This window comes from Choloepus didactylus, chromosome 21, assembly GCF_015220235.1.
Source record: "Choloepus didactylus isolate mChoDid1 chromosome 21, mChoDid1.pri, whole genome shotgun sequence".
Classification (NCBI taxonomy): domain Eukaryota; kingdom Metazoa; phylum Chordata; class Mammalia; order Pilosa; family Megalonychidae; genus Choloepus; species Choloepus didactylus.
The window spans coordinates 20135104-20160705 of NC_051327.1; the positions used below are offsets into that span (position 1 = coordinate 20135104).

A 25602-nucleotide genomic window follows, 5' to 3' on the forward strand; every position below is an offset into this window, starting at 1 on the left:
ACCTGGGGTTCGCCCCTTCCTTGACCCAGCTGCCTGCTGAGGATGAACGGCTAGGGCCTGAAAATCAGGTGTCTTTGGGGGACCCGAGTGCGGTGACCCCAGGATTCGTTTGGATTCTGGGTGTTTGCATAACTGCAAATGCTTCCGGTTTTCATACTTGGGGGAAGAAAATCCAACCGTCCTCCAAGTGCTCCAGGCAAGCAGCTCTAACCCAGCCTGCCGCTTGCTGGTGCCGGCTGCTACGACTGCTTCACTGTAGCCTCGTCTTTTGTCCCTGCCATTAAATCCCCAAATGCTGACACTTTTCCCGGGTGGGCCTTTGTTAAATACAGAATTACCATGTGACCTGGCAATTCCACTTCTAGGTGTATAGAAAATGAAAACAGGATCTCAGACAGGTCCTTATACACTAAACGTTCACAGCAACATTATTCACAATAGACAAAAGGTGGAAATAACCCAAGTGTCCGTCCACAATGACTGGTACCATCACAAGGTGGTACGAACACACAATGGAATTGCATTCCACCGTAAGAAAGAATGAGGTCCTGGGACAAGCTGCAACATGGAAGAAACTTGACATTTATGCTTAGTAAGCAAGGCACACAAGGCCAAATATTGTGTGATCTCACTGTAAGAGATGACTAGGAATAGCAAATTCACAGAAATAGAAAGTAGACTAGAGATTACCAGGAAGGGGGAGTGTTTTTAAAACTAAAAATAAAATAAAGTTAAAAAAAAAATTGAATTGCTGAACCAAGAATGGAGCCCAGTTATTCAAGGCCTTGATTACCTACACCAGATCTTGCCCTTTCCAGAAAAAACATCATGATTTTTTTTCCTGGAAGGGACTGGAAACACGGTCCCTTCGCGCCTCCCCTCTTCTGCCCTCCTGGCACCCATCTCGGATGCTCGGTTCCTGGTCTTGGCCCGCCCTTCACTCCATGGCGCTCTTGCAGCTCCAAACGCTGTCCAGTCGCGACCTGCTTCCCGTGAGCCTCTGCTCCCGCGCCCGCCTGGGTTCGGGCTTCCTACCCAGCAGCCCTCGCGCGGCCCGGTTCAGCGGACATCCAGGACTCCAACATGGCGTCTGTCGGTGAGTCCGTGGCTCTGTGTGGGGATGCTTGGCCGCCGCTTTGGAGGCTGGAGCCGGGGCCTAGAACTGCTGTGGGAGGGGAGGGAGTCGCGGGGCCTCCTGCCCTTACTCTGGGCCGTCACCGCCGCCTCACTCGGGCGCGCTCGAGCCTTGGCCCCGGGCCCTGAGCGACAGACCCTTCCCCGCTGTCCCAGCCTCGCCTTCCTGTTGCCCGGGCGTCCTGCGGGCTGGGGCCGGGCGACGCGTCTTCGGGCTGGAAATGCGCCGCCTCGGGCCCCTTTCCCACTTTTCCCGTAAGGAATAGCTGCTCTGTTCCCCGCCGCAATCCTGGCAGCTTCTGTCCTTCTTCCCAAATGTGAAGCTCAAGTTAAGCCGCAGGAGGAGCTTAATTCTTAAGACGGTGCCTGACACCGTGTAAGGGTGGATGCATATTCGTTGAATGTGCCGTGAGTGGACTCGGAGAAGGTGAAGTGTCTGCTTAAGGTCACAGGTAGCGAGAGGGCTGAGCTGGGATTCCAACCTAGCAGTCTCGAACCTCGAGCTAAACTGGGCTTCGTTCACAAGGATGCCCTCGTGTGCTGGCTTTTCAGTGACAAGCCTTTGCAAATCTCTACACTTAGCGGACGGGACACACTGAATTTTGTTGTAGCAGAAACCATGTTTTAAGCGTCGATTTTCACAATAGCCTTGACAGGGAGGAATTGCCGGGAACGTTGATCCCATTTTAAAAATGAGGAAAATAACGGTCAGAGACCTGGGGGTCTGCCTGAGGCCACACTCAGCAATGGCAGAGTCTTGATGAACCCATGTATGTCTTACTCAGGTTCTATATTCTTAATGTTAGGCTGGAGAAAAGAAGAGGGGTTCAGTAAATACAAGAGGGAAGCCGTTTTCCACCCATCAGATAGGGGTAAGAATTGTCCACAGTGGCTGTGTCATTTTACAAAAACATTTTTAAACATTTTAAACCCGACAACATTGAGGCTTGGCATCTTATTTAAGCAGAGGGTTATAGTGAAGAGAGCTCTGGACTGAGGATTAAACAACTTTGCACATGTAAGGAACTTGGAACACTGCCTGGCCCCCAGTTCAGTTCTCAGTGGGTGTGAACCTGTTTTTCCAACTTTCAGTCTGTGGCTTTGGGAAAGGTCATGCCACATCTGGCTGCTTAAGCATCACCCAGGTGAAGGAATTAGAATCAGGGACTCTTAAGTACTAATGATCTTTTCGATGGTGCCCATTACCAGAGCACAAAGCACAAGTTCATTGACAAAGTGATAGAAATATGAATTAACAGCAAAAGAATAGATCAGTGGTCTGCAAACTATGGGACAGTGGCCTGTTTACTGTTTTAATACCATGAAGGATAAAAAAAAAAGACTGCTACAGACACTTGATGTGGCCTGCAAAGCCTAGAATAGTTATTCGCCGGCCAGCTTCTGGATTGGATTGAGCACCCAGGAAACACTTAGCATTTCTGTGCCTCCCTTAGTAAGTGAACAGTATGTTTCTGTAAGGCCACCCATCCTCCCAAGAACCTGTGGTTGTTCCACAGCCTTTACTGAGAGTCTGTCATGTACTAGAAACTGTGTGTGTGTGCGCGCGTGCATGCGTGCGTGCGTGCGTTGGGGAGTGTTCTCTTAAACCATGTTCAGGCAGAGAGACAATAATAGTTCTCATTTATGTAGTACCTTGGGCCAAGTACAAAGGTGGGTACTATTATTACCCTTATTTTGCAGAGGAGGAAACTGAGGCACATAGATAGCAGGAACTTGCCCTAGGACACACAGCTAAAAAAAACCCAGGATACTTGACCCCAGAGTCTGCTCTGCTCCTCACTGTACTCCACTGGTCTCACTGCTGAGGGGTGTTGGGGGAGCGGCTCCAATATGGTTGCCAAAGCTGGAGGGCCTTCCACTGCAGAGAAGTTCTTGGAGTGAGTGTAGCTGTGCCACTGAAGACCCTGGCTGGTTCCTTGGAGTTTCATGATGGTGCTATACTTAGCTCTCCTTGAGGCTAATGTGACCTCTTTTTTTCTGTGCTTATAGATTTCTTAGTTTTAGTTAAGGAAACACTCTTTGTATTCATAGTACAGAGCTCCAGATAAGTAGAAAAATAAATTTTAACTTGTTAGCTTTATTCTCCTAGACTGCATGAAATTGGGACCCCAAAAGATTTTGATCGATTGGTCCAGCCAGTGTTCACTGAATGCCTGTGATGTGTCAGACCCCATGCTAGCCCCACCATTGTCAGGAGGACGCAAAATATGCATTCATAGTATGTGTGAGTGTAAAAGAACAGCTTCACTGGGCCTAGAAATAACCAAGAGGTTTTATTGTTTTTTAAGTCCTCAGTCTTATACCATTTGAAAATACTTTGATTTAAAATACTTGTTTTCTTTTGCATATCTCTCCCAACATATTTCGTTTTAAAAAACATTTTTAAACTTTCTTTTATGGAAAATGTCATATACAAAGTAAACAGAAAAATGTAACAAACCTTTTGTACTCATTACCCAGCTTCAGCAGTTGGCAACAACCTGCCATTCCAGTTCCATCTATACTTTTACCCACTCTCTTACCATGCTGTCATGTTTAAAGCTGGATGGTTTTAGAATTATATTTTTATACTCCTCTCCACTTGCAAGAAAGCTTTAAGAGTATAGCAAAGATATTGACTGTTTCTGTTCAAAAAGAAATATGGTATTGAATTCCTTGGACTGAAAGCCTACTGTTCCAAAGGAAGACAAAAGTGGGACATAAGATGTGTACTTGTTAAGCTTTTCTAGAGATGGCACAGGCAAGGTAACAGCAAAGAGTCATTCTCTGACATTAATGTTTGGTGCTGATTTTAATATCATTAACACTGAACTCTCCAACTGCGATTTGGAACATACCCTGAAATTCATTTTTTGTTTTTATTTTTTTGGAGAGTGGAGAGAATACCTTTGGGACTATCTCACATTTCAGAATTATTCCCAAACTAATCAGTTTCCTTTTTGTAAAAATTAAAGTGTGTGATTAATTTATGAAGTCCTGTATGCTTAAAATGTCCTAAAATTTCAGTTTATATGCCATTTCTTTCTAACCACCAACCCCTCTTTTTTTTGGTGTTTCACTTAGATCTTGTTGAGACTTAAACAGTAATAGTAGCAGCCTACAGTGTTCCAGGCACTGTTCCAAATGCTTTTACAACAATTTTCATTTACTGCTTGGAATATGCCATTTTACCATGAGGAAACTGGAGCTCAAAGGTTATATAGGGAGGAAGTGGTGGCCCTAATTTGAGACGGGACAGGCAGGGAAGGAGGCCACTGTTGAGAGGACATTTAAGTTAAGATAGCCCTGTGACTAGGTGCCACTGCAGATGCAAATGTTCGAAGGTGAAAGTAATCTCATGGCATATGAGAAACAGAAAGAGGTTTGGCAGAGTGTGGCAAGCCTGGGAAGATGAGCAGGACATGAGAGGGCCGTTTCCCCCATGGAATTTTAGCATCTGTGCTCAGTGCTGAAGTTGCAGTGCTTGGCATGCTGCTGGTAGACAGCAGGTACTCCATATTTGTTGGATGTGGCTGGATCGATGTTTGGGGCTGCTTCATTTGAGGTGGCCACCCCAAACAGTGTCCCTAAAGCCATGTGTCCTAGTCATAGGCTTAGGCCTCCAAACATTGCTGTGGCCTCTTTGCAAACACTCAGCCTGGTCCTTCAAGCCTGTGTGCCTGGTTCTCCAGATGACCAGTAGCAGATGAGAAGTTGGCCACTACGCCTTGTGTCTTTGTTTATGGACTGAAAGCCCATGCCCTTGCTAAGGGTCTGAAGATGTCAGGAGACCTGTGGGATTCCCCTTGATGGGCTATTGAGGCTGCTCATGAAATGAATCTTAGTCTTTCCTTGGATCCAAACATGGAGAAGAAACTTTGGAGTGATTTAAACTGGGTCCCCCTGTGGTTGGTCATCTTTCAGAAAGGACAGTGGTCTTTGAATCCTCATCCTGGAGAGAACAACTGCCAGAAGCTTTCTTATATAGATCTTTAGGGGAAGGATGGGAAGAGAGACCATTTCTTCCTTATGAGCATCTCCTGGACACCTGCAGGCACACCCTGGCCCTGCCCCTTCCTGTGTCCCTCCCTATTTTACTCGTAGGCCCAGAGATGAAGACAACATGGCCTCTACCAGGAGCACTTCTGGTCTCTGCCCCTAGACTCTCATTGGAAGATGGTCTAGGGCCTGTTGGATCATTTGGAGTGGTTTTTACTGTCATTTGACTTGGAATATTTTGTCTTATTTTGTTTCTGCCTCTGGAGATTCTTGACCTCTGTGGTCCCAGGTAGGATCCTTGAGGTGGAAATTCCTTGGTTCCTCTTAGTGAACTCACCCAGGTTGGCACATTGGGAGATTAGGACCCTTGGAAACCCAGGTGCTTCTTAAAGCCCTTCCCCAATAAACAAGCGTATCCAACTTGAGGGCACATCACAGCTGGTCTCCCTCCACATCCCCCCTTGTCCATACTCCAGCAGCAACCCTGGAGCTGGGACACATCCGTCCTCCGTTAGGCTGCAGGGGTTGTGGGGTCTGGGCCTGAAGTCGAGTCCCACCTCCACTGCCTGTTCCTATGATCTTGGCCAAACTGCCCAGCCTCTCTGAGTCTATTCTTCCGCCCCCACCCCTGTAAAATAAAGACATTAACTTCTTGTTAGGATTGTTGTGACGATGAAATGACCTCATATATGTAAAGTAAATAGTCATTTTGCAGTAATCTCTCTATTCTGCCCTTCACTTTATTGCTTTCCTCTTCAGGGCCCTTAGTTCTCTTTTTGCATAGTTCTTCCCAGCAAGCTGTCATTCAGACTCATCCTGTTCATTATTAATAAAGCTGTCGCAGTGGCAGAATTGTACCATTCTAGAGACTCAGGCTTAAAATGCTGGCATTGGTGTGACCTGTTTATTCATAGTACCGATTATGTGCAGCCTCTGTGTGGTCACGTTCTGTGGCTTTATTGAATGGTTGAAATAGGTGACAAAAGAATTTTGTCTTGTTGGGAGATTTTTCAGAGCTTGTGTTTTTTCCCTTTTTCCTTTTCAGTGCCAGTGAAGGAGAAGAAACTGATGGATGTCAAATTAGGGGAGCTGCCAAGCTGGATACTGATGCGAGATTTTACTCCCAAAGGCATTGCAGGAGCCTTTCAAAGAGGTCAGAGCCTTAGGGAAGCGTGAGAAGGAATGTAAATCTCTAGGGCCTGTCAGTCTCTCCGCAGTGGGCAGTAAGGCCTGGTTGTCTCAGACCAGCAAGTCAGGAAGAGACTTGCCTCCTTTAGGGACCCAGGGGAGAGACTGTTAGCCTTTCCCGTCCACGTCTGATTCCCCTGTCAGACGCTGGCTCTGCATATTCCTGCCAAGGCATTTTTTCTGTTGCTTGGAGTCAATACCACTACCTCCCTCTTAAAGAAATGGTTCTGATCATTTTACAATGTAAAATTTCTTTAAGAGGAAAATGAATTTGAAGCATTGTGGACATCAGTTTATAATATAATACTCGTATCCCTGCCAGCAGAAGTTCCAAAATTAATATTTTAAATGGCCTGTTGTTCCGGCCACGTCATTCTCGTGTGACCCCCTTCGTCATTCCAGGCATAAGGACCCAAGTCACCCCACAGAGGCCGCCTCAGGGGCCCCCTCCTCATGCTTGCTTTTCCCCTAATTCAGGCCTCCCTGGCTGTCCTTCAGCCTTTTTGTGCCACAGTCCCTCCTGCCCTAAGGTTTTTCTCAAGCTTCACTCTCAAATTAGAAAACTCTAGAATCCGCTGCCTTGCCTTCAAGCCTAGTTACTAACAGTCCTGACTCCTCAGTGGGGGTGCACACTCCTGTTCCATGCTCACAGCCCTGTGCTGTTCCTTCACTTTTTAAACTAGGGACTTTTAGGGTCATTTCATTCTTCCTTGACTCAGCTCTGAGCCCCGAGAGGACAGGGACTACTTGTTTCTTACTGGTGGTGACAGTGCCTGGCACATGGCAGGAACCAGCGAGACAGGCACAGAAGCCTTCCTTCTCCCAGAGGGGCCAGGCTGCCCATGGCCAAGAGGCCCTTACTGGGGGACAGAGTCCTGGTCAGAATTAGGGTGAGTGATCCCCAAGGCTGGAGGCGGGTGAAGCAGGATTAAAGGCCAACAGGCTGAGCCAAGACTGCAAGATCGGGGTCAGAGGGTTGGACAGAATCAAGGCGGGCCTGGCTCTGGAGCTGGCCTCCTCCAGGCATTTGTACTTTCCCTTTATCAGCCCGTGAATTAGGGTGTGTGGCTTAAAGAGCCAGAGCAGGACTGAGCCTTGACTTTAAACCACCTTGACCTTGCACTGGGAGAAGCTTCCTTGCAGCAGGACAGTGACCTCCTCTTGTGTTTGCAGGTTACTACCGGTATTACAACAAGTATGTCAATGTGAAGAAGGGCGGCATTGCGGGCATTTCTATGGTACTGACAGCTTACGTGGTTTTCAGCTACTGCCTTTCATACAAAGAACTCAGTGAGTGCCTTTTGGATTGTCTTGGAGTTTCCCAGAAAGGGTGGTATGGGTTCACTTTGCTGATTTAGCAGCACCCCCCCACTCTGTTGTCAGCTATTGGTATGTTCCTTCTTCACCCTCCCCTCTAAAGAGACTGGGGAGACTTACGCGTACAATACAGCGTATAGGATATCAGAAGTTAAGACACTGTAGCAAAGAGAAAATAGAAAAATAAGGATAAGCTGGGGTAAAGGTTAGGAAGCATTCTGTAAGATCCTGTAGGCTCTGCTAAAGGTTGGTGGAAATTTTGGCTTTGACTTCCTGGCAGCCAATGTGAACAAGGAAATAGGTGAAGTGGTCTGAGCCAGTGTCTCCAATGCTCTGGAAAAGCACCAGCTGTTCCTGGTTCTGAGTCTTGAGAGGAGTGTGTCTGGTGTAAGGAAGTGTCGATGGCAGCCCCTAACTGGGTTTCTCAGGCTGTTTCTGGCAGTGTCCAGCCCCCAGCTGGTCTGCTGGGTCTGGGTGACAGTGCCTCTGAGGGCTGCTCTCAGGGTGGCTCTCCGAGAGGAGAGGGCTGAGCACGTGGACCATCACTCCTGAGGTGCCTTCAAGTGGTAGGTCCACAGATTCCACCTCTTTAAAGTTGCTCTCAGGTGGCTTTACATGATTGTAACCTGCAGCTCTCCACCATCATCTTGTGCTGTTATTATCCAAGTTTTTGTTTTCTTAACCTCAGAACATGAACGGTTACGCAAGTACCACTGAGGAAGCCAGTGTGGACGCACGCTGCATTCCTGGCTGTGGCCGCCTCTGCCCTGGCCCCTCGAGAAACACGATCCTTGAGGAATCCTTTCTTAATCTGATGACCAATAAAAGATGACCGGTATGTGTACTGTTGGACTGATTTAGCCATTTTCCTGCACACAAGGAGCTCTCACTGCCCAATGGGGGATAAGGTTGCTCCCAAAGGTGACTGCCCCCCCCCACCCCAAGACAGACCAACAAACTGCCCAGGGCTTGGAACCATGAAGCCTTGGTTTCCCCACACCACCACCCTGGGATCTTGTCCAAGCTCACTGCACAGGGCAGGGGGGGCAGCATCTGGCCGGTAACCGCTCGGGGGCATCCTGGGGCAGGAAGGGGAGGAGCCACCAGGCCAGGGTGGGGCATCACCTGGAGGTTCCCCTTGTCAGGAGTGCACACAGGCCTGCTTTCCTGCTGGGAGAATTGGGGGTGTTTGGAGACACTTCCAGACTGTTATTAGGTGACATTTTTGTGGTACAGGGGCAGATGGGTGAGGTGACTGGCTCTTGGTGAGGAAGCCTCACCTGCAGAAAGCTCAGCAGGTGGAAGGGACAGGCCCTAGTCTTAACTCAGTCTTGCCCCCAGTTGGCACCCTCTCTTCTGTACTCTTCCATCAAAGGGGTTGAGTAAAGTACTTGAGTGGCATAAAAGTCGGAATGGGTTTCCTATTGAGGTGTGTGGTCAGCACGAACACCTAGCATGGAGCACAAGGGGACATGGGTAGGTGCTGCAACCAGTATCTCCAGAAGATACGAGGTCAGGAGGCCCACAGTGGCAACCCCAAAACTGCAAAGCAGGGCCGAGGACCCTGAGAACTGGGGCTTCTCCTGTCATGAGATCCACATTTGTTGGGAGGAACCAGAGAGCAGCAGTATCAGAGCATCATGTGGGGAAGTGAGTACAGCTGCAGCAAGTCCTCTCCTGGGCAGGGGGTCCCGCAAGTAATGAGACACAGTTTAAAAAACAAGCTTTAATCAACCTCATAAAAATTGTTCTTGCAATTGAACTTGGATAGGCCCACTTGCCCAGCAGGTTGCAGTTGAATTTCACATTTTCCAGGCTCAGGGGTAAGAGAGGCCTCCTTCACACATCATCAGTGTTCCAGTGACAGTACAGAACGCTTGATGGGGCCTGAGCTGGGCACACAGATGAGCTGGGTAGTCTATATAAAAGAGGGTCTGCAGCTCCAGCTTAAGGTATACCTTAAATACCATCAAGCAGGAGGCCAAGAGAAAATAAAGTCAGAGGAAGAAAAGAACCTCCAGTTTAAATCAGAGCCCTGTACCCCTCCTCTCAACTGCTGCCTCCGTGGGCCAGGACCAGGCTGAGGTGACACATGGGCTAGAGACTGCCACAGAGGCCTTGTCCGAAGCACAGAGAGGCACGGCTTCTGGGTTCAGCAGGACACAGAGGAGGCAGGATGACTTGCTCGCAGCTTTGAGTGACCCCCAGCCCCTGGGGGCACCAGGCCCTGAAGGGGTGACCATCTACAGAACTGCAAGCGCAAGCCCTTCCCCAGCAACTTCCTCCCCCTCACTCCCAAAGGGCAGATATGTGGGGGAGTCCCATGCTGGAAATGGGGGGTCCCGGAGAGAAGGCAGTAATGCCTGGACAAACATGATGCCAACTTGAGGGGCCCAGCTGGAGCACAGGTCCCTTTTATAGAAAAGATTACAGCAAAATGAGAGGGAAACTAACAGATGTAGCCCCCCAGAATAATGAACCCTAGCATGCCTGCCTGCCAGCCCTGACGAGAGATGCCCCAACACAGGCATCAGGCAGTCAAATGCGTGTGTCCGAGGATGGCCCCGGAGTTGTCCCCAACAACACCCCTCAAGCTGCTCTGAGCGGGCTCCAGCTGCCATCACTGTCCACTGAGAAAGGCCAAGTGCCCCTTGGTGCATCTGTTGGCGTAGTGTCCTTTCTCGCCACACTGGGAACAGCAGGAGGGGAGGGGAGACAAAAACAACACCGTTTTCCAATGGAATTTTCTACTTGGGCAGAAGCCACCGTGCAGGTGGGGGAGGGGCTCTGAACTCCTCAGTGGTACAGATTTTCTTTCAGACACAAGGGGAAGGAGCTCAAAGTGGAAGGTACAGTGGTGCAGAAACCACAGATGGAAGCGAGGGGCCCCCACCACCAGGGGGTGACCTGACAGCATGTCCTGGGGAGCCCCTTTGGGCTGGGACCCCACCTCAACCACTCCGAACCTCACCTGCACCAGATGCAGGGCTCTCGCTGAAGGACGAAAGGGAAGCCCATGGCACCCGCCTGTCAGGGACCAAGCCCCCAGCAGGCCAGGCCAGGCCAGGCACTTACCTCCGCGGCAATGTTCTGGGCTCCCTGGCAGGATGAGCTAGGGGAAGGGACCAAGGCAAGCGAAGCCAGTGGGCTCCTCTTTGAAATCAGGGGACACTGCACCTCCTGGCTTGGGCACACTGCCCACGCTACCCCTGGGATGGGTGTGACCACAGGATCAGAAGAGATGGACGATGCCTACACTTGGGACTGTGGAATCAACTCTCAAAAATTGAGCACTGACCCTGACCATTAACTTTTCTTCCTTCTTGTTATTCCTCAAAACGCAGAAAAGAATTTTAGGAAAGGAAGCAAATGGCAGCAGAATTAAGCTTTAAGGCAGGCAGCCTCAAGGACAAACCAGGGGCCATGAGACAGGTGGAGGTGAGGGCACTTATCCACCAGGGCCTGCCTCGCCCCTGTGCCTCAGTCTTTTGTCTATTACATTCCCTCCCCACAGTCCCCATGTTTTCAAGTATGTTGCCTGATCTGTATGTGTGACTTCTGTGTAGACAAGTGTCCTGTGCAGCTGCCAGTCAGCCCTCCTGACATGACCAGAAGGAGGGGCAACCAAAGCCTGGGTCATATAGCACCTGGCACGTCCCTCAGCCTCTGTGGCCAGTCCCATGAGGCGCTTGTCACATTAACATGACGTGCCCTTGGTAAGAGGTTCCAGGTCCCCCCAGCCCTGCCCTTGTAAGGTTTTAGGTCTTAGCAGAACTTGTGTCAGTGTAGGTCTTGCTGAATAGTCCTGTTTGGGGGCGAGATGACAGCTAAGCTCCCTCAGTTTCCTCACTGTACTTGAGAACCAACTGGTCTGAAGTGGGCCAACTCCGCACCCCTCACCTGTCAGGGCTCAGGCCCACCCTGCAGCACGTGCACGTCTACCTTTTCTGTGCTCAGCACCTGCCTCCCCCCACCCCCACCCAATCAAACAGGAGCTTACAAGAATGTCAGGGCCAGCACTGTTTTTAGCAGTAAAAACTATAAATAACCTGTCTACCAACAGAGAACTGATGAAATAAATTATGGCTATTATTATGCAGACAGATTTACATATACTGACCTGGGGAGACCCACAATACATTATAAATATATATGGCCCTATTTGTAATAAGATATATACTTGGGCTTATGAGAATAAACACTTAAAACAGCGGTTTTCCAAGTGTGGTCTGGGAACCTCTGGGGGTCCCCTTTAGGAGTCTATGAGTGTAAGGGGAACTGAAACCACAGTTTGAGAACTGGACACACTGAATAAAGGGGCTATTTTAGGAAAGGCTAGAATAAGAGAACAATACTCACTCTGTACTCTAAGCACTCTTATGTCTTAGTATATATATATATTTTTTTTTATAAAAAGTACACACTAGTTCCTGTATCTCATAACCAACAATTCCAAAATTTGAAGCCTTTATAGGTTTAGTTCTCCTGTTGCTTCTGCTGACTCACTCATGTGCTTGTTTCCTTGTATGTTTGGTGATTCCTAATAATGAACTCATCGTTGAAACTCTAGCTATGGGAATGCTGTGTGGCCTGGGTTTGAGAATCTATTTCTCAAAAAGCACTAGTGGTTGCTCCTGCCAGGGGCACTCCTGTCTGGGCCTAGTTTAGATTAGAAATCTCAGTTTGTAGCCTTGGAGCCTTCGCCAAGGGCACACAGAGACCCAAATTCATGTTAGGGCCAGCCAGTCACTGCGGACTCACAAGGGACTGCTGTTCGCCTTTGTACCCAAAGCCAAGAGTGAGACAGATGTGTTTTCAAGTCACCCTTTTCTCTGAGTGTCCCCTTCCATGTGGCAGGATTCTAACCTGGTTCCTCCTGTGTGAGCCCAGAGTTTCCCACCGTTCCCCTGGCTGAGCGCCGGGGACCCCACAATGCCTCAGGGACCACCCCCTTCCCTGGCTCTGCTTCCACTGGGCTCCTGGCCTCCGGAAGGCTTCCCTCGCTTTCCTGCCTGCTCAGTCCACTCACGTAACAGCGTGTTTTTAATCATTTTGCTTGCTGTGGTGTATGGAGATAAGAAGCAGGAAGCCGGCCTACCACAATAGCAAAAGCAAAGATGTTTTCGTGTTTTAAAATTAAACGTCTGGGGGACGAGGGATGCCCGCTGGTGGTGGGGAGCAGTCCCTGCGCACCCCCAGCTCTGGGACTTACCTTGTAGCAGGTGACCTGCTCCAGCGGCCGGGGTCCCCGGTTGCCTGCACTGCTGTTTTGACTCTGCATGACCCCGATGACCTGCGGGGCTCTCTGCTGATTGGGAGAAGAGTTCTGACTCGTTAACTGGATCAAGGAGGACGACCTTTGTAATGGCGGATTGTTACTTTGCTGGAAAGAGTTACACAACATGGTTTTACTGCGGAAAACACGTGCACGCAGACTACCAATGGGGACAGGAAAAAAGAGGGCAGGACTTCTCCCGCCTGAGCCAGCGGGGAGAAGGGCTTCCTCGGTGGCCTTGCTCCGGAGAGCAGGCAGAATAGCAACAGCTGGTGATGGCAGGAGCCACTGCCCGAAAAACACCATGCAGACACACAGAAACGAAAACTAAAAGGAGAAAGGAAACACCAAAGAGACAAGAGGAGGTCTCTGGGGCAGTGGGATGAGGGCATGAGCAGGCCTTACTTTTGTTTCTGAGGTTCTAGCTTCAGGTCAGGATGAACGCTTGGTTCAGCCAGATGCTTAGCAGCCTACACGGCGAGCAACAGTCACAGAAAAATAGTTGGCGCCTGATACGCGGCCCCGCGGGCCAGGGGCTGAGAGGGCCTCTGCTAGGGAGCCGCGCAAGCAAAGGGGCACGGGGCTCCTGGTGGGCCTCAACAGCAAGGCTACCTCCCAGCCAAGGGGACCCCAGGCTCCGGCCCCTGTAAATATAGGAGCCCTGAGCTAGGAACCTTCCAGGTCACCTCAGCTGCATGCACGCCCAGAAACTCCCAACAGGACCTGCGAGGAACCTTCTGGGGGATGGGGGCAGGGAAGCAGCAAGTGCAGCCCCACCCCCTCCTGGCTGCTCTGCCTCCAGCACTGAGGGCCACCCGGGCTTTGGCAGCTGCTTGGAGCCCAACAGGTGAGGCTTCAAGAGCAGCGGGTGGGTTTGCTCGGCCTGCTGGAGACCCTGCCTCACACACCCCAGCCAGCCCTCTCTCTGCCCCCAGCCTCCCACAGCCAAACCCAGGGTGCCCTTGGTTTGGGGGTTTGGGGGCCTGCTGTACTCCCCCTTGCCTATGCCACGGCCCTCTCCCCAGGCTTAGCCTTGAGTGCCAGCAGCCTTAGCCTTTCTGGCCCAGCCCCTCATCTGGCCTCCCTTCCTTGCAGCCAAGAACCTCCACGAGTCCTAACAGCAGGGCCAGAGAACCAGTGGGCCCCCATGCTGCTCCCCAATCTGCTGCTGAGCTGTGGCTCCTCAGGCAAGGCCCTCCCTCTCACAGCCTCAGTTTCCCCACTTATAAAAGGGAGGATCTGAGCCAGGGTCAGGGGTGACGGATATGCAGTGTCCGTGCTGCCCCCATCTGGCTGTGGGGACACTGCTGAGCAGCCCAGCGCCATCCTGCCTCCAGATGCTCGCTCATGCTCCGCCTGAATCTGCCTGCCAGCCTGCTGGGGACTCTGGGCAAGAGGGCAGAGAAGCCAAGTGGAAATTTTGCTCTGACAGACAGGCCTTATCTCCAGAGGGAGACACACCCGGCTTTGTTGCTGGAACTTGGGGGATCCCTCCCCCTCCCACTCCAGCGAGATCTCCCACCAGGCTCTCAGGCAGCCAGCACACTCTGAGGGGCCCTGAGGTCTTCCTGCTGGAAGGGCACTCTGTGCGGCCCCCCGCACGGACCCCCGGCAGGACCGGGCCACGGTACCTTTGTCGGTGGCTGTGTCTGCTGCGGCAGTGGGGGCTGCTCGGTGGTTCCCATCGGCAGTTCAAATCGAGGGCTGGTCATCAGGTGGGCAGGGGGTGGGGGTGAGAACCAGAGAAGAAGGGGAGTTAACGAATCCATAGGGTTTTCTAAACGTCTAACCTGAGGACATGACACCCAGCCTCTGCCCAAGCACTAAGCTGAGCTGAGCTACACAGACATGTAGGAACAGCGGGACGAACAGAATGTACATGCCTGGGTTCAAACCCAGCTCTCCCCATAAGGAGACTTGGGACAAGTGATACCCAGAGAAAAGGAAGGAAATGGTTGCAGTGGTCTCCCGGGACGTAACCTGCTGGCCCCACACACCTAGCCCTTCAGGGTCTGACCCAGGGGCTCCTCTCCTCCTTGCAGACTCGGAGTGACAGGCCCCACCCCAGGCGCAGGAACCCGAGCACCTGCAGGCTCCTGCAGAGCACAGCCGCGGCAGCAGAGCTGGGCACCTGTTACAGGTGAGGGACCAGGTACCCCTCAGGCTGTGCTCCATCCACAGGTGTTGGCACCAAGGGCAGAGGCCTTGGAGGGGGTGAGGCCTGGTCTGCACCCCAGGACCGTCCCTGGGAGAAGCCCAGCCCCACAACCACCAAATGTACACCAAGCCCCGAGGAAGAGGCAATGGATAGGACTGCGGGGGAGGACTCAGCCCTGGGCCCTCAGACTTGCATCCAGAGCCAGGCGCCCCCCCAAGCTCCAGCGGCCCTCACCGAGTTCTGAGCCTCAGTGTCCTCTGCCCGTAGGATGGGAACATTCTCTCCCTCACTCACACCTGGGAGTGACGTGAGGTGTCGCATGTGAATGCCCGAGGTCACTGCCTGGCTGCAGAAGGCCCTCAAGTTCCTCTCCCCGGGGGCCCAGGGGCTTAGCTTGTGGGTTTGTTTTCTGGAGCCCAGGCCACAGGTGTATGAGATTCCCAGGCAGGCTGCAACCCACTAAAGGTGAAGTGCTGGTGTGGGGCGAGCCACCCCTGGTTCAGGAAGCAGCTGTGCCCTGCACCGCCTGCCCAGTGCTGACAGCACCAGGGACCAGAGCCCAGCAGGACCAGGACACGGGGCAGCACAGGCCTGCAAGGAGCCAAGGAGCAGGGGTGGGGGCTGGCTACTCACTGCATGAATTTACAGGAGGGGCCCTCTGGGCAGAATCCCACGAGGTAGTTCACACAGATGACTCTCCGCGTGTGCCGGTGCCTGCACAGGGGGCCTGCAGGACCAAGTGTCGGGTCACGGGGCAGCCCTTCTGCAGGGACACCCACTGGTGGCCCTCCCCTTCCTCCTACGGGCGGCGGGCAGGGCACCCCACCTCTCCAAACCCCAGTTCCCCTAGCAACGCTGCCCCCAAGGCAGCCTCATGCAGCTTGAGGGAAGGGAGGGCTGTGCACACCTCCTGTGCCCCACAGTGCCTGGTTCCAGGTTTTGTGGGAGCAGATGGGGCAGGGAAGGGATGGTGCCAAGTGGACGTCCTGGACCCAGGGGTCAGGGGCAGAGGGAGGGCCCAGGACCCCGCACCCACCGTGTTTGCAGAAGCCGCGGTCGTACCAGGGGCAGTCCTTGATCTTGGACTCAGGATCGATGTGGAGGAAGGGGCACTCCTTGTTGCTGCACTCCCCTGCAGGGAAATGCGATGCACGTCTACCTGGGGCGGCTCCGGGAGGGGACTCCAGCCCCACCTTGGCTTCTCCCCGGCAGAGAAGGGCCACACAGGGTCTTGGGGTGTCCCTTTCTTGACCTGCCTAGGGTGACTGAAACAGCTTTTCCTTCCCAGGTGTCAGTGTTGCCAGGAGGGGCTGATGACACTAACACAGCCTGGTGCAGGGTACACACTCATCTAACAACCCATCGCCCCCTCCTTTCCCCAACCAAAGTGGCGCCCTGCCCAGTGTGGGGATCCACAGCCGAGACAGGAAATGGCTGTCCTGGCTGACTCTTCTCACCTGCAGGAGAAAGGCTAGAGGAGCTCTGCCTTTCAGGACAAAAGCAGGCACGACCTGCAAGCTCCAGGCTGGGTCCTTTATGAAAACAGCTGTGGGCCTGAGGGCCACCCGCACCCTCGCCTAACCACAGAAGCCGCTGACCTGGGTGCCTGTCTCTGACCCCCGTGAGCAAGTGGAACATAAACCTGATCACGTCAACCCCGGCTGAAAAGCTCCTGCAAGTCCAGACCCAGACCTGTAAGTCCCTACGTAGTCTGGCCTGCCCACCCCCCCCACTGCCCTCCTGCTGTTCCAAGAACAGACCCCGCAACGCCCCCCCAGCTGTCCTCCCCATGACTGGCCTTTTCTTGGCTTTCAGATCCCAGCTCAGCTATCAGTTCCTCTAGAGGCCTTCCCTGACCATCTTACTAAAGCCGACTCCCTCCACATTACCCATCACTGTCCATCCCTCCCCCGGCACTGCCCATCACTGCCCGTCTCCTTCATAGCACTGGTCACTGACAATCCCCTTCCTCCTGCGTTTCCCAGCTGCCTCCCTCCCCCAGACACTAGAGCAAAAGCTCCATGGAGCCAGGCCTGGGTCCGTCTTCTTCATTGCTGCCCCTCCAGTGCCCAGGAGGGGGACACTCAGCACACTGTGGCACAAGTGACAGGGGGCTACGGACAGTGCATCTGCACTGGGGGTGGGGAAGGGCAGGGGGCAGCGCAGAGGCCTGGGAGGCTGGTGGGCTTGGGGCCACCTGCAAGCAGAAGAGAACCCAGGCCAGTGGCCCAGGGGTGCTGTCACCCAGAAAGGCTGACTTCCATTTTGGGGCCAGATGGGAGATGCTGCCTGTGTGCTCCAGCATGGCCATTGGGGGTACAGGGGGGCTGAATATGGCAGCTTGGGCGATGCTGCAGAAGAGGGAGGGGAGCTGGGAAGCTGAGTCCCAACAACAACAACAAATGCCACAATTATCAGTAACAAGCCAGTAGACCAAGCTTGTTGGGATGCAGAGTGTCAGTGTCTCCTGGGACAACAGGGCTTTCGCAGTGTGACGCACGCCCAGCGTGCCCCAGGTCACCACAGTAACCACAGTGCCTGTCCAGACCTCCCCAGCCCATGCACTGTGCCTGGAGCCGGAGCTGGAGCTGGACTCGGCTCTTCCTCTGACACCCCCTGGTGCCAGCCCTCGAGCACGTGCTGACCGACAGGGCCTCTTCCTCAGAACCTGCCCCGGAGCAGAGACCCGAGGATTCTTCCTCCCGGAACAGCTCTGCAGAGCCCTGCACCCAGCCCACGCCACCACCTCAACCCCCGCTTTCCACGGCCATGCCTTCCCTAAGACTGGGGTTCACAGCCACTGCACACAGCGCCCAGCCTGCTCTTCTTACCCAGGGTCACACTCTATCACTTCTCACCACACCTCCAAGAACTAAGAAAGATGATCCACTTCAGAGTTCAGGCCTGGGGACACCCAGATGCCACACTGGAAGGTGATTTAAGGGAGAAGGCAGCCGCAAGCAAATGCAAGGTCTCTAATCAGCAACACTGCCCACTCGATCACCCTGTGACCCTCTTCAGTCTCAACTTCTTGGAGGACTTGAAAATGCTCAAAAACTCAAGCACTACAAAGGCACTGGGGATAATTGGAGAATGACGGCTTCCCATAACCACGGAGCTGGCTGGGTGGCAGGCACTGCCCCAGCTTCCCCCTGAAGCCCACGGGCAGAGACCCCCAGGGGCCTCCCCAGCAGGGAGGGCCTGGCCAGGGTCTTTACCAAATTTGGAGTAGAAGTAGCACTCGGGCATCTTGGTCATGTCGTACTCGTGCAAGAACTCGCACTGGTCGCCCTTCTTGCACAGCCCCCGCAGCCAGTGTTTGCACACGACCGTCTTCTCGCCGCTGATGTGGCGGAACGGGCACATGCCACCTGCCAGGGGAGACGGGGTGTGAGAGGCGGCCGGGGTGGAGGAGGGCTGGGCCGGGGCAGCTGAGGCGTCCTCACCCCCCAGCCCCTCGAACCACCCTCAGAGCAGTGCATCCCGGGAGGAGGTACAGGGGCTGGTGGTGGGAGGCAACAAGATGTCGGGAAGGACGGGGGCAAGCGTTTGTAATTTGGGTAAGTTCTATGTTTTTAGTGTGTTGGGAAAATATCACTAAAACATCAACTCATGATTTCACAGCTACCACGGCAAGATGGAAGCAAAACAAGCCTAAGTAGGGGGAGGGGAGGGATATGTTTATTTTTAAATTTAATTAAAGACTATTTTCAGTGGTCCACAAGCAGGGCACAAATTGTAGGGATGCTACAAGAATGACTGGGGTAGAGTGAGTCGCTGGCAGAAGCCTGACCGCAGGCTGGCTCCGTCTCCAGTCAAAAGTGCCCACTTAGCCTCTGAGAATTAACAGAGATCAACCTCAGAACTGAAGAAATGCAGGGTTAAACCAAGTGGGGAGGGCTGTCTCCTGAGGCAGGGCCTGCGTGATCATCCACCCAGAGGGACAGAGGCACACTCTCAGAAAGCCCAGTTCCTAACTGGGGCGGCCTGACTGGGAAGACCCAGCCAGAATGAGGTGGTGAACGACTGAGACCAGCCCTGCCCAGGAGAACTTTCTGTGCCGGTGGAAACGGTCTGTTCTGTGCCATCCAATATGGGAGCCACCAGCCACATGAGGCTGCTGAGCTCCTGCAACTGAGAAGGTGAGGAATTGCATTTTAAATTATAATTTAATTTAAATTTGAATAGCCACATGTGGCTAGTGGCTGCCATATTAGTTAACACGGAGCTGGTCATGGTGCTTGAGCTAAGGATGGCGCTAACAGACAGGGGCTGGTCAGTGGGCAGTGACGGAGCAAGGATATGGGGACGAGAGCAGGAGCCAGCAAGGGAACGATGCCCTCAGCAGACAGCCCAAGGCCACCCTGGCCCACCTCCCAGGCAGGTCTGTCGCTTCAGTGGGAAATGACCGCATCGTGGAACCAAAACTCACCCAAATCATTTAAAACCATCCATCCCCTTGCTCTAACCCTGGGCTCCCTATTCAAGCTTCTGATTACAATTTAATTTCCCAAATGAATTTGCCTTCTGGGAGGAGAACGCCCCAACTGCACCTGGTGTGTGAGGTCCTGCCCAGTGACCCTCCCCCTTAGCAATTAGCGACAGCCTGGGTTCATGCACCTGGTGGGGCCTGGTTAGTGTGAGCAAGACTCCGTAAGAGAGATCATCGTGGGGGTTTCTGGTAAGTGGCCTTGTGGCACAGGGATTCTGTGCAGACTCTGGAATCAGAAAGGCTGGGGTTCAGACGCTGGGCTTGGCCACTCTAACTTCGTGACCTTGAGAACATTACTGAACGCCTGGCTGCTGGGGCTTCTGCCCACGTCAGGAAGGGTTACTAGTGGCCACAGGGAAGGGGAAGTGAGAAATCAGCCTCAGAGCTGGGTTTGGCCTTGTGTTTGAACTTTTGGGCAGAACACTCCACCAGGTTCCTAGCCTATCCAAACCTCAGCTTCATCTAGACACAAGCTGCAGGAAGCAATGCGAGCACGAGACTGGACAGCCTGCAAGTCTGCTGGGGAACAACATCATGGGAGGGAACATTAAAGAACCGCAGAGCTTTTTACCTTTACCACAGGCAGCTTTCAAAAAGAATTCGCAGACAGCAGCCCCCGACTCTGCAGAAAGGAGAAAAGGAGACATCAAACAAGGCTAGGTTCAAGGCTTTCAAACCATGAAGGATTCAGGGTACAGGAGTAAAGTGGCCAAAAAATGCAAAGACCGCCCAAGAAAGGAAAAGGCCACTTACTTCTGACGTTCCCCACAAAATGAGATGTATATATTGAGACTAATCACATACTCAGTGCTGAGTGCTACAAGCAAGATGCTTTCAAGGAGTTAAGAGCAGGTGGAGGAAGGAAGGACAGAGAACAAGATCAGAGAAACTAATTACCCCCAGCTCTGACCCTGCAGGAGGGCTAATTCATAGGTACTTAAATGTGAAGCTGAGGGAGGGAATGATCTCACCGGAAGCACAGACAAGAGAATGGGGACGCTGAGTAGGGGCAGGCTCCAGAGAAGGGGTGGGAGCCTCTGGGATGGTATGCCCAGGAAAGAGTCCAAGTGAGAGACATGGAAGCAGGACTGCTTTTGTGTGCACCACAAACGTGACTGTTAAAGGCGCATGGTCTTTCATTTCTAAAGATGCAGCTGGTTCAGGTGAGGGAAACAGAACCAAGGCAGAGTGGGATGGAAGTTCATGAACTCCAGGGCTCAACCCTTTTGATGAGCCCAGGAATTCGTCGGCCACAGGTACCAGAATAAACCAGCCTTGGCTTCCTAAAGAGCTTTCTCTATCAGCAGGCATTCTAGAATTGCTGAAAACCCACCGACGGCATCTCTGAAGCCCACTTCAGTGCCTTTCCTCACTAACTGGCAATAGATCCCTTGGCTTCTCCAGAAACACATAGATTTTGCTAGGACAGACTTAAGATTGTAGAAACTGGGAGGCAGGGGGAGTCACTCCATTTGCCTTTTGAAAAAGTCTGATATTTATATCTATCAGTTAAGGGTATTTCTGAGTCTTTGTTCTCTTCAGATGTTAAGGTTGCTCGGGTCCTTAAAGCCAGAAATCTACAGTCCTGGGGATTGGGTCTCAGGCAGTGGGATAGCAGATTACGTCTTAAAGGCAGATCTGACAGTTCTCAAAACCGAGATGGGAATGACATGAAGGGGTGGAATGAGAAAGGGCTGTGGCCTCGCTGGGCGTTTAGACGGTGCCTTAACTCAGCACGATCCTGTAAAAGCAGTGAGTGCTGAAGGTGCCCACCAAGTGTGAGACCCTGGGCTGGGGCAGCACCTGAGAACAGGTGTGCGGGTCCCTTGCCACAGTGCCAGGCTGGCAGGCTCATGGGTCTGTGATGCCAGGCTGAAGAAGGGTGGGAGGGAAAGAGCTGTCCCTCATGGGTGGCCATGTCCCCAAGCTGGTGCCACCACGACAAGAAAAGGCTGTGTGTTAAAGAGTGAATGTGCATGTGCATGCATGGATTGATCATGTAGGTCAAAGGGCAGATAAAAGTTTGGGTCTGCATTTGAGTGGCTGCTTCTAAGAGATACAGCAGTGACAATATTTGAACATGCATAAAATGAGGCTGTGATAAGAAGGAAACTGTTTCTTTTAAAGTGCAAGACATCCTACCTGAGGGAGTGGGGGGCACTTGGGAGAGCCAGGAACCAGTAGTGAAGGGGAAGCCAGCTCAGACTAGCCAGGCAGAGGGTCTGGCCCATACCAAAGTTGGGGTCCAAAGGAAAAACAGAGGCAGGCCCAGAACTAGGGATGGGTTCCTAAGAGTGCAAGTCCTAGGAGAAGAGGGGACTGGGGAGACTCGTTGGGGGGCGTCTGTAGGAGAAAGAGAGAAGGTCCTTCTCTCACTAACGCCCCAGTTTTGAGGAAAGCGAGAAGAGGGCGCTAGACATGAGGGACGGGGGTGGAGGATCCTAGGGAAAGGGGATATCCTAGTACCTTCCCGTAGTTGAGGGAACGTTGGAGGGATTTCCAAGCCAGGAAAGCCCGCCTTAATTCAAGAATTATGTGAACAGACGGACACGGTTCTGCTCTCTTGAAGATCAGAATAGCACCAGGGGATGGAAGAGCCGGGGATTGGGGTGGGGGGCTCCCGGGTGCGGGTGGGCGAGAGAAGGGGATTCTGGGACCAGAGTAGGGGAGGAGCCCAAGGTGCGAGGGGTTGGAGCTCCCGGGACCGAGGGAGAGGGGTCCTGGGTCCCAGTCGTCCTCGCCCGCCGGCCCCGCACTCACTGTCCATGCCGGGGAAGGGGAGCGGCTGCGCCCCGAGCTGCTGCTCCACCGCGATCTCCAAGTCGAACTTGATGTGGTCCACGCTGGCGATGATTTCCTGCATGGCGGCGGCGGCCCTCCCGGCCCGGGACCCCCTCGAGTCTCTCGCGCCCTCGCCCCCTCACCCCTCTACCCGCCGCCGGCCCCGCCGCACACGCTCCTCCTCCGCGCCGCCGCCGCCGCCCGAGGGATGCCGGGAGCGCCCGGGGCCCTCACCGGCCCTTTCGCCTGCCCAGACCCGGCCAATCGAGCGCGGAGTTGGGCCGCTCGAGAGGCCCTACTAGCAGCCAGCCGAGCGCCGGCCTCCCTGCGAAGCCGCCAGGAGTTCGAAGCCACGCGTGAGGTGGGAGTTCGCGACGTGGACTGCGCCTGCGCGAGCCTCGGGGACCGTGACCCGGAAGGAGAGTCCGGTGCGCGGCGGGGTCGGGACGTGGGAGGTCGCGGGGCCTTTGGCTGTGTGTAGTGCGCGCGACTCGGCGTTATCCTCGGCGCCCCTCCTTGAGCTTCTGGTTGAACCTAACAGAAGCTCCGGGGAAGGGCGGAGAGGGTCGGGGCCAGGCCAGGCGCTGCCGGGATCCGAGCCGGGGCCGCCCGGCGAGCTGACCCAGGAGCTGAAGGCCGGTTGGAGAAGGTTCGTGTGGTCTGAGGGTCCCGGGGAGGCGAGGCAGCGGCGCGCGTCTCTAATGCGGCGGCTAGAACTGGAGTGGGTAGGAAATTCCTTGTATTTTCTCTGTGTGAAATTTAGCATTTCCTTCATGTTGGAGGCAGCAAACCACAGTAGGGTAAGCAGTGCCCGAGACATGATCAGAATTAGAAAGTGCAGATAGTTTCCTTTCACCTCGCAGTTGCAGATATCTCGAGCTAGCATTTACGCTTATTACTACTCTGAAATTACAATAGATCTCGTTATTTAACTCCTTTGAAAAGCATAGGTACTAGTACAGCATGAGTTTGTTTTTAAAATGTTTGATACTATTGGTTTTTTTTGGTAACTGTGTATTTCAATTAAGACTCATAAACACATGCTTCTAAGAAGGCGTCTCAGGCCTCACCAGCTAGCGGAGTTGAGGTCCTCCTAGCACGTGGTTAAAGGTGGTTTAATACACTGTATGCACCTGGGTTCAAAGCCAGCCTGGAAAGGGGCCCCCCCGCTGGCCTCCTGCACAGCTTCGGGACCCCAGGCAGTCAGCCCCGCTGGGTTCTTAATCTGTTTAATCTGCTATCACCCCTGAGGTCTTTCCAACACTGACTGTCAAATATAACCAGATTTTAAAATACCTTGATGCTAGTTCTGATATTTTTCATCAGAGGGTTTTTAAGTATGCAGGCTGGATCTCTAGCCTAGCACTGTTTGATAAAAATATAATGCAAGTAGCTGTGTGATTGTGAGTTGCCACATTAAAGTTAAAGGAAACTGTGAAGCTAATGTCAACAACATATTTTATTTAACCCAGCATACCCAAAACACTATCATTTAGACATGTAAAAAAATTACCCGTGTATCTCATGTTCTTTTTTTGTACCAGGTCTTTGAAATCTGGTGTGTATTTTACACTTATGCACATCTCCACCCACACTAGCTGCATCTCACATGCTCAGTAGCCTCACGTGGCCAGTGGCTTTGTATTGGACAGTAAAGCTCTAGCTTGATTGACCACGAATTTTGCAGACAAGAAATACATGCGTTAGCTTCCCTGTGCAGAGGCCCAGAATGCTGACTGTTTTTTTCCTGATAATATGTGATAGTAGCTACTATTGAACGCCAGGCATTATGCTGAAGACTTCTCCTCTGATCCTGATGGCTGAAGAAGTCAAGGCCCAGGAAGGTCAAGTAATTGGTCTGTTACACTGCCATGGCAGAGCCAACTCGCAGTCTCGGCTCTGACTTCAGCGCCTGTGCTCTAGGTCAGGATTTGATAATGATAAAGATAATAACTCATAGCTGTCACGTGCTTACTGTGCCACCACCGCTGTATGTGGGAGACCTCATTCAGTTATTGCTGCAGTCCTGTGTGGGAGACCTTTAACCTCAGTTTACAGGTGAGGAGACTGAGGCCAGAGCAGTGAGGGCTCAGGGACACACAGATGGTTGTTTGGCAGAACTGAAATTGGAACCCAGGATTTTTAACTTCAGAGCCCACCCTTGTAACCACTTCCTTCTCTTCTTTCTACTCTTTATGACTTTGAACCTGAGTTGACTTTATTTTTCTAGTCTCTTCCAGACCCTGGAGAAAGGAGAAAGCCAGAGATGGACCTCGTAAGACTTGCCCGGCTCTTCTCTGGTCCCCGCCCTGTGTGGCTGTCTGTCCTGCAGCATCTCCACCCTCACAGAGCCAAGTGGGCAGGAGGCAGGCGGGGGCCTGCCGAATCCGCTCAGCTGGCTCTGGCGGCTTTCAGCAGCTCCCCCTCTCAGCCGCCCCTCAGCCAGGGGAGCCAGAAGAACATGGGCGGCCTCAGCTCTGACCCGAGCCAGCCCAGCCCCACGGCTGCTCAGGAGGAGGAGGAGGAGGAGGAGGAGGAGAGCTTTGGGACCCTCTCCAGCAAATACTCCTCCCGGAGAATATTCCGCAAATCGACAGCCCAGTTGTACAACCCGCACCTCCAGGAACAGAGCCTTGAGGAAGATGAGGAGAGGGAGCTGGAGCCAAAACCACAGCGGAGCCCAAGAAACACCCCTTACTGGTACTTCCTCCAGTGCAAACACCTGATCAAGGAGGGAAAGGTGAGGGAACCTTTGGGTTCTGCTGCTTCTGGTGTCTGCATTCCTGCCAGCTCAGTGTTTTGGGAGGGGCTACTCCATCTTCCAATCCCTAAAGGTTGGGATCCTCAGGGCTCGGCCTAAGGGCCTGTCTCTGTCTTCACTCACCCCGGACGATGTTCAGGTGACCCTCTAGCCTTGTGACTTCAAGTGCCCCCCACATTGCAGTTCTCGGATTTGTATCTCCAGTGCCAGCTTCCTTTGGACTCACACTGTGTCCCGCTCTGTGCTCTCTCCCTTACCCTTAACCATGTAGGCAGCTTAATCCAAACCCAGAACTTCTGTTCTCCACCTTGTTTTCCGCACATTTGCTTCATCCCACTAAGTGGTAACCCCGTTATTCCATTCACCCAGGCCAGGTGCCTCCAGTCATCCGTAACTCTTCTCTCTTGCCCCCTCCAGCTCTAAATTGTCACCCAACCAACCCACTTCTCACAGCCCCAGCACCCAGGCTTAGCCTTTTCTGCCTCCTCAGCTGTCAT

General features: G+C 52.9%; 3 protein-coding genes across 9 annotated transcripts in view; 2 read left to right on the forward strand and 1 right to left on the reverse strand.

Annotated features, from left to right (window-relative positions):
- The first annotated feature begins 1018 nt into the window (after positions 1-1018).
- Positions 1019-8482, forward strand: ATP5MF (ATP synthase membrane subunit f). The gene is made up of 4 exons (XM_037814918.1): positions 1019-1096; positions 6179-6286; positions 7495-7611; positions 8327-8482. Exons 1-4 carry the CDS (start codon positions 1084-1086, stop codon positions 8353-8355), a joined length of 267 nt encoding a protein of 88 aa, XP_037670846.1. The 5' UTR covers positions 1019-1083; the 3' UTR covers positions 8356-8482.
- An 867-nt stretch (positions 8483-9349) lies between these two features.
- Positions 9350-22467, reverse strand: CPSF4 (cleavage and polyadenylation specific factor 4). Of its 3 annotated transcripts, none has more exons than XM_037814901.1 (8): positions 22324-22467; positions 20135-20185; positions 18290-18442; positions 16108-16203; positions 15705-15798; positions 14545-14617; positions 12851-12943; positions 9350-10327 (listed from the first exon to the last, which is right to left on the reverse strand). In XM_037814901.1, the coding sequence occupies exons 1-8, from the start codon at positions 22424-22426 to the stop codon at positions 10259-10261; spliced, it is 732 nt and encodes a 243-aa protein (XP_037670829.1). In that variant the 5' UTR covers positions 22427-22467; the 3' UTR covers positions 9350-10258. The 3 variants fall into 3 exon arrangements, with proteins under 3 accessions (XP_037670829.1, XP_037670828.1, XP_037670827.1); XM_037814900.1 differs by having other exon boundaries at positions 12851-12946; XM_037814899.1 differs by having other exon boundaries at positions 12851-13021.
- Positions 22468-22750: 283 nt separating this feature from the next.
- Positions 22751-25602, forward strand: part of LOC119517806 (pentatricopeptide repeat-containing protein 1, mitochondrial-like) — a 36267-nt gene continuing 33415 nt past the window's right edge. For 4 of the 5 annotated variants that reach the window (XM_037814825.1, XM_037814822.1, XM_037814824.1 and 1 more), the window contains exons 1-2: positions 22751-22993; positions 24575-25084. In XM_037814825.1, the coding sequence (XP_037670753.1) occupies positions 24611-25084 (474 nt within the window). In that variant the 5' untranslated portion in view covers positions 22751-22993; positions 24575-24610. Of the gene's footprint in view, positions 22994-23050; positions 23070-24574; positions 25085-25602 lie in introns of those variants that run through there. The other variant, XM_037814823.1, reaches the window with a different exon arrangement.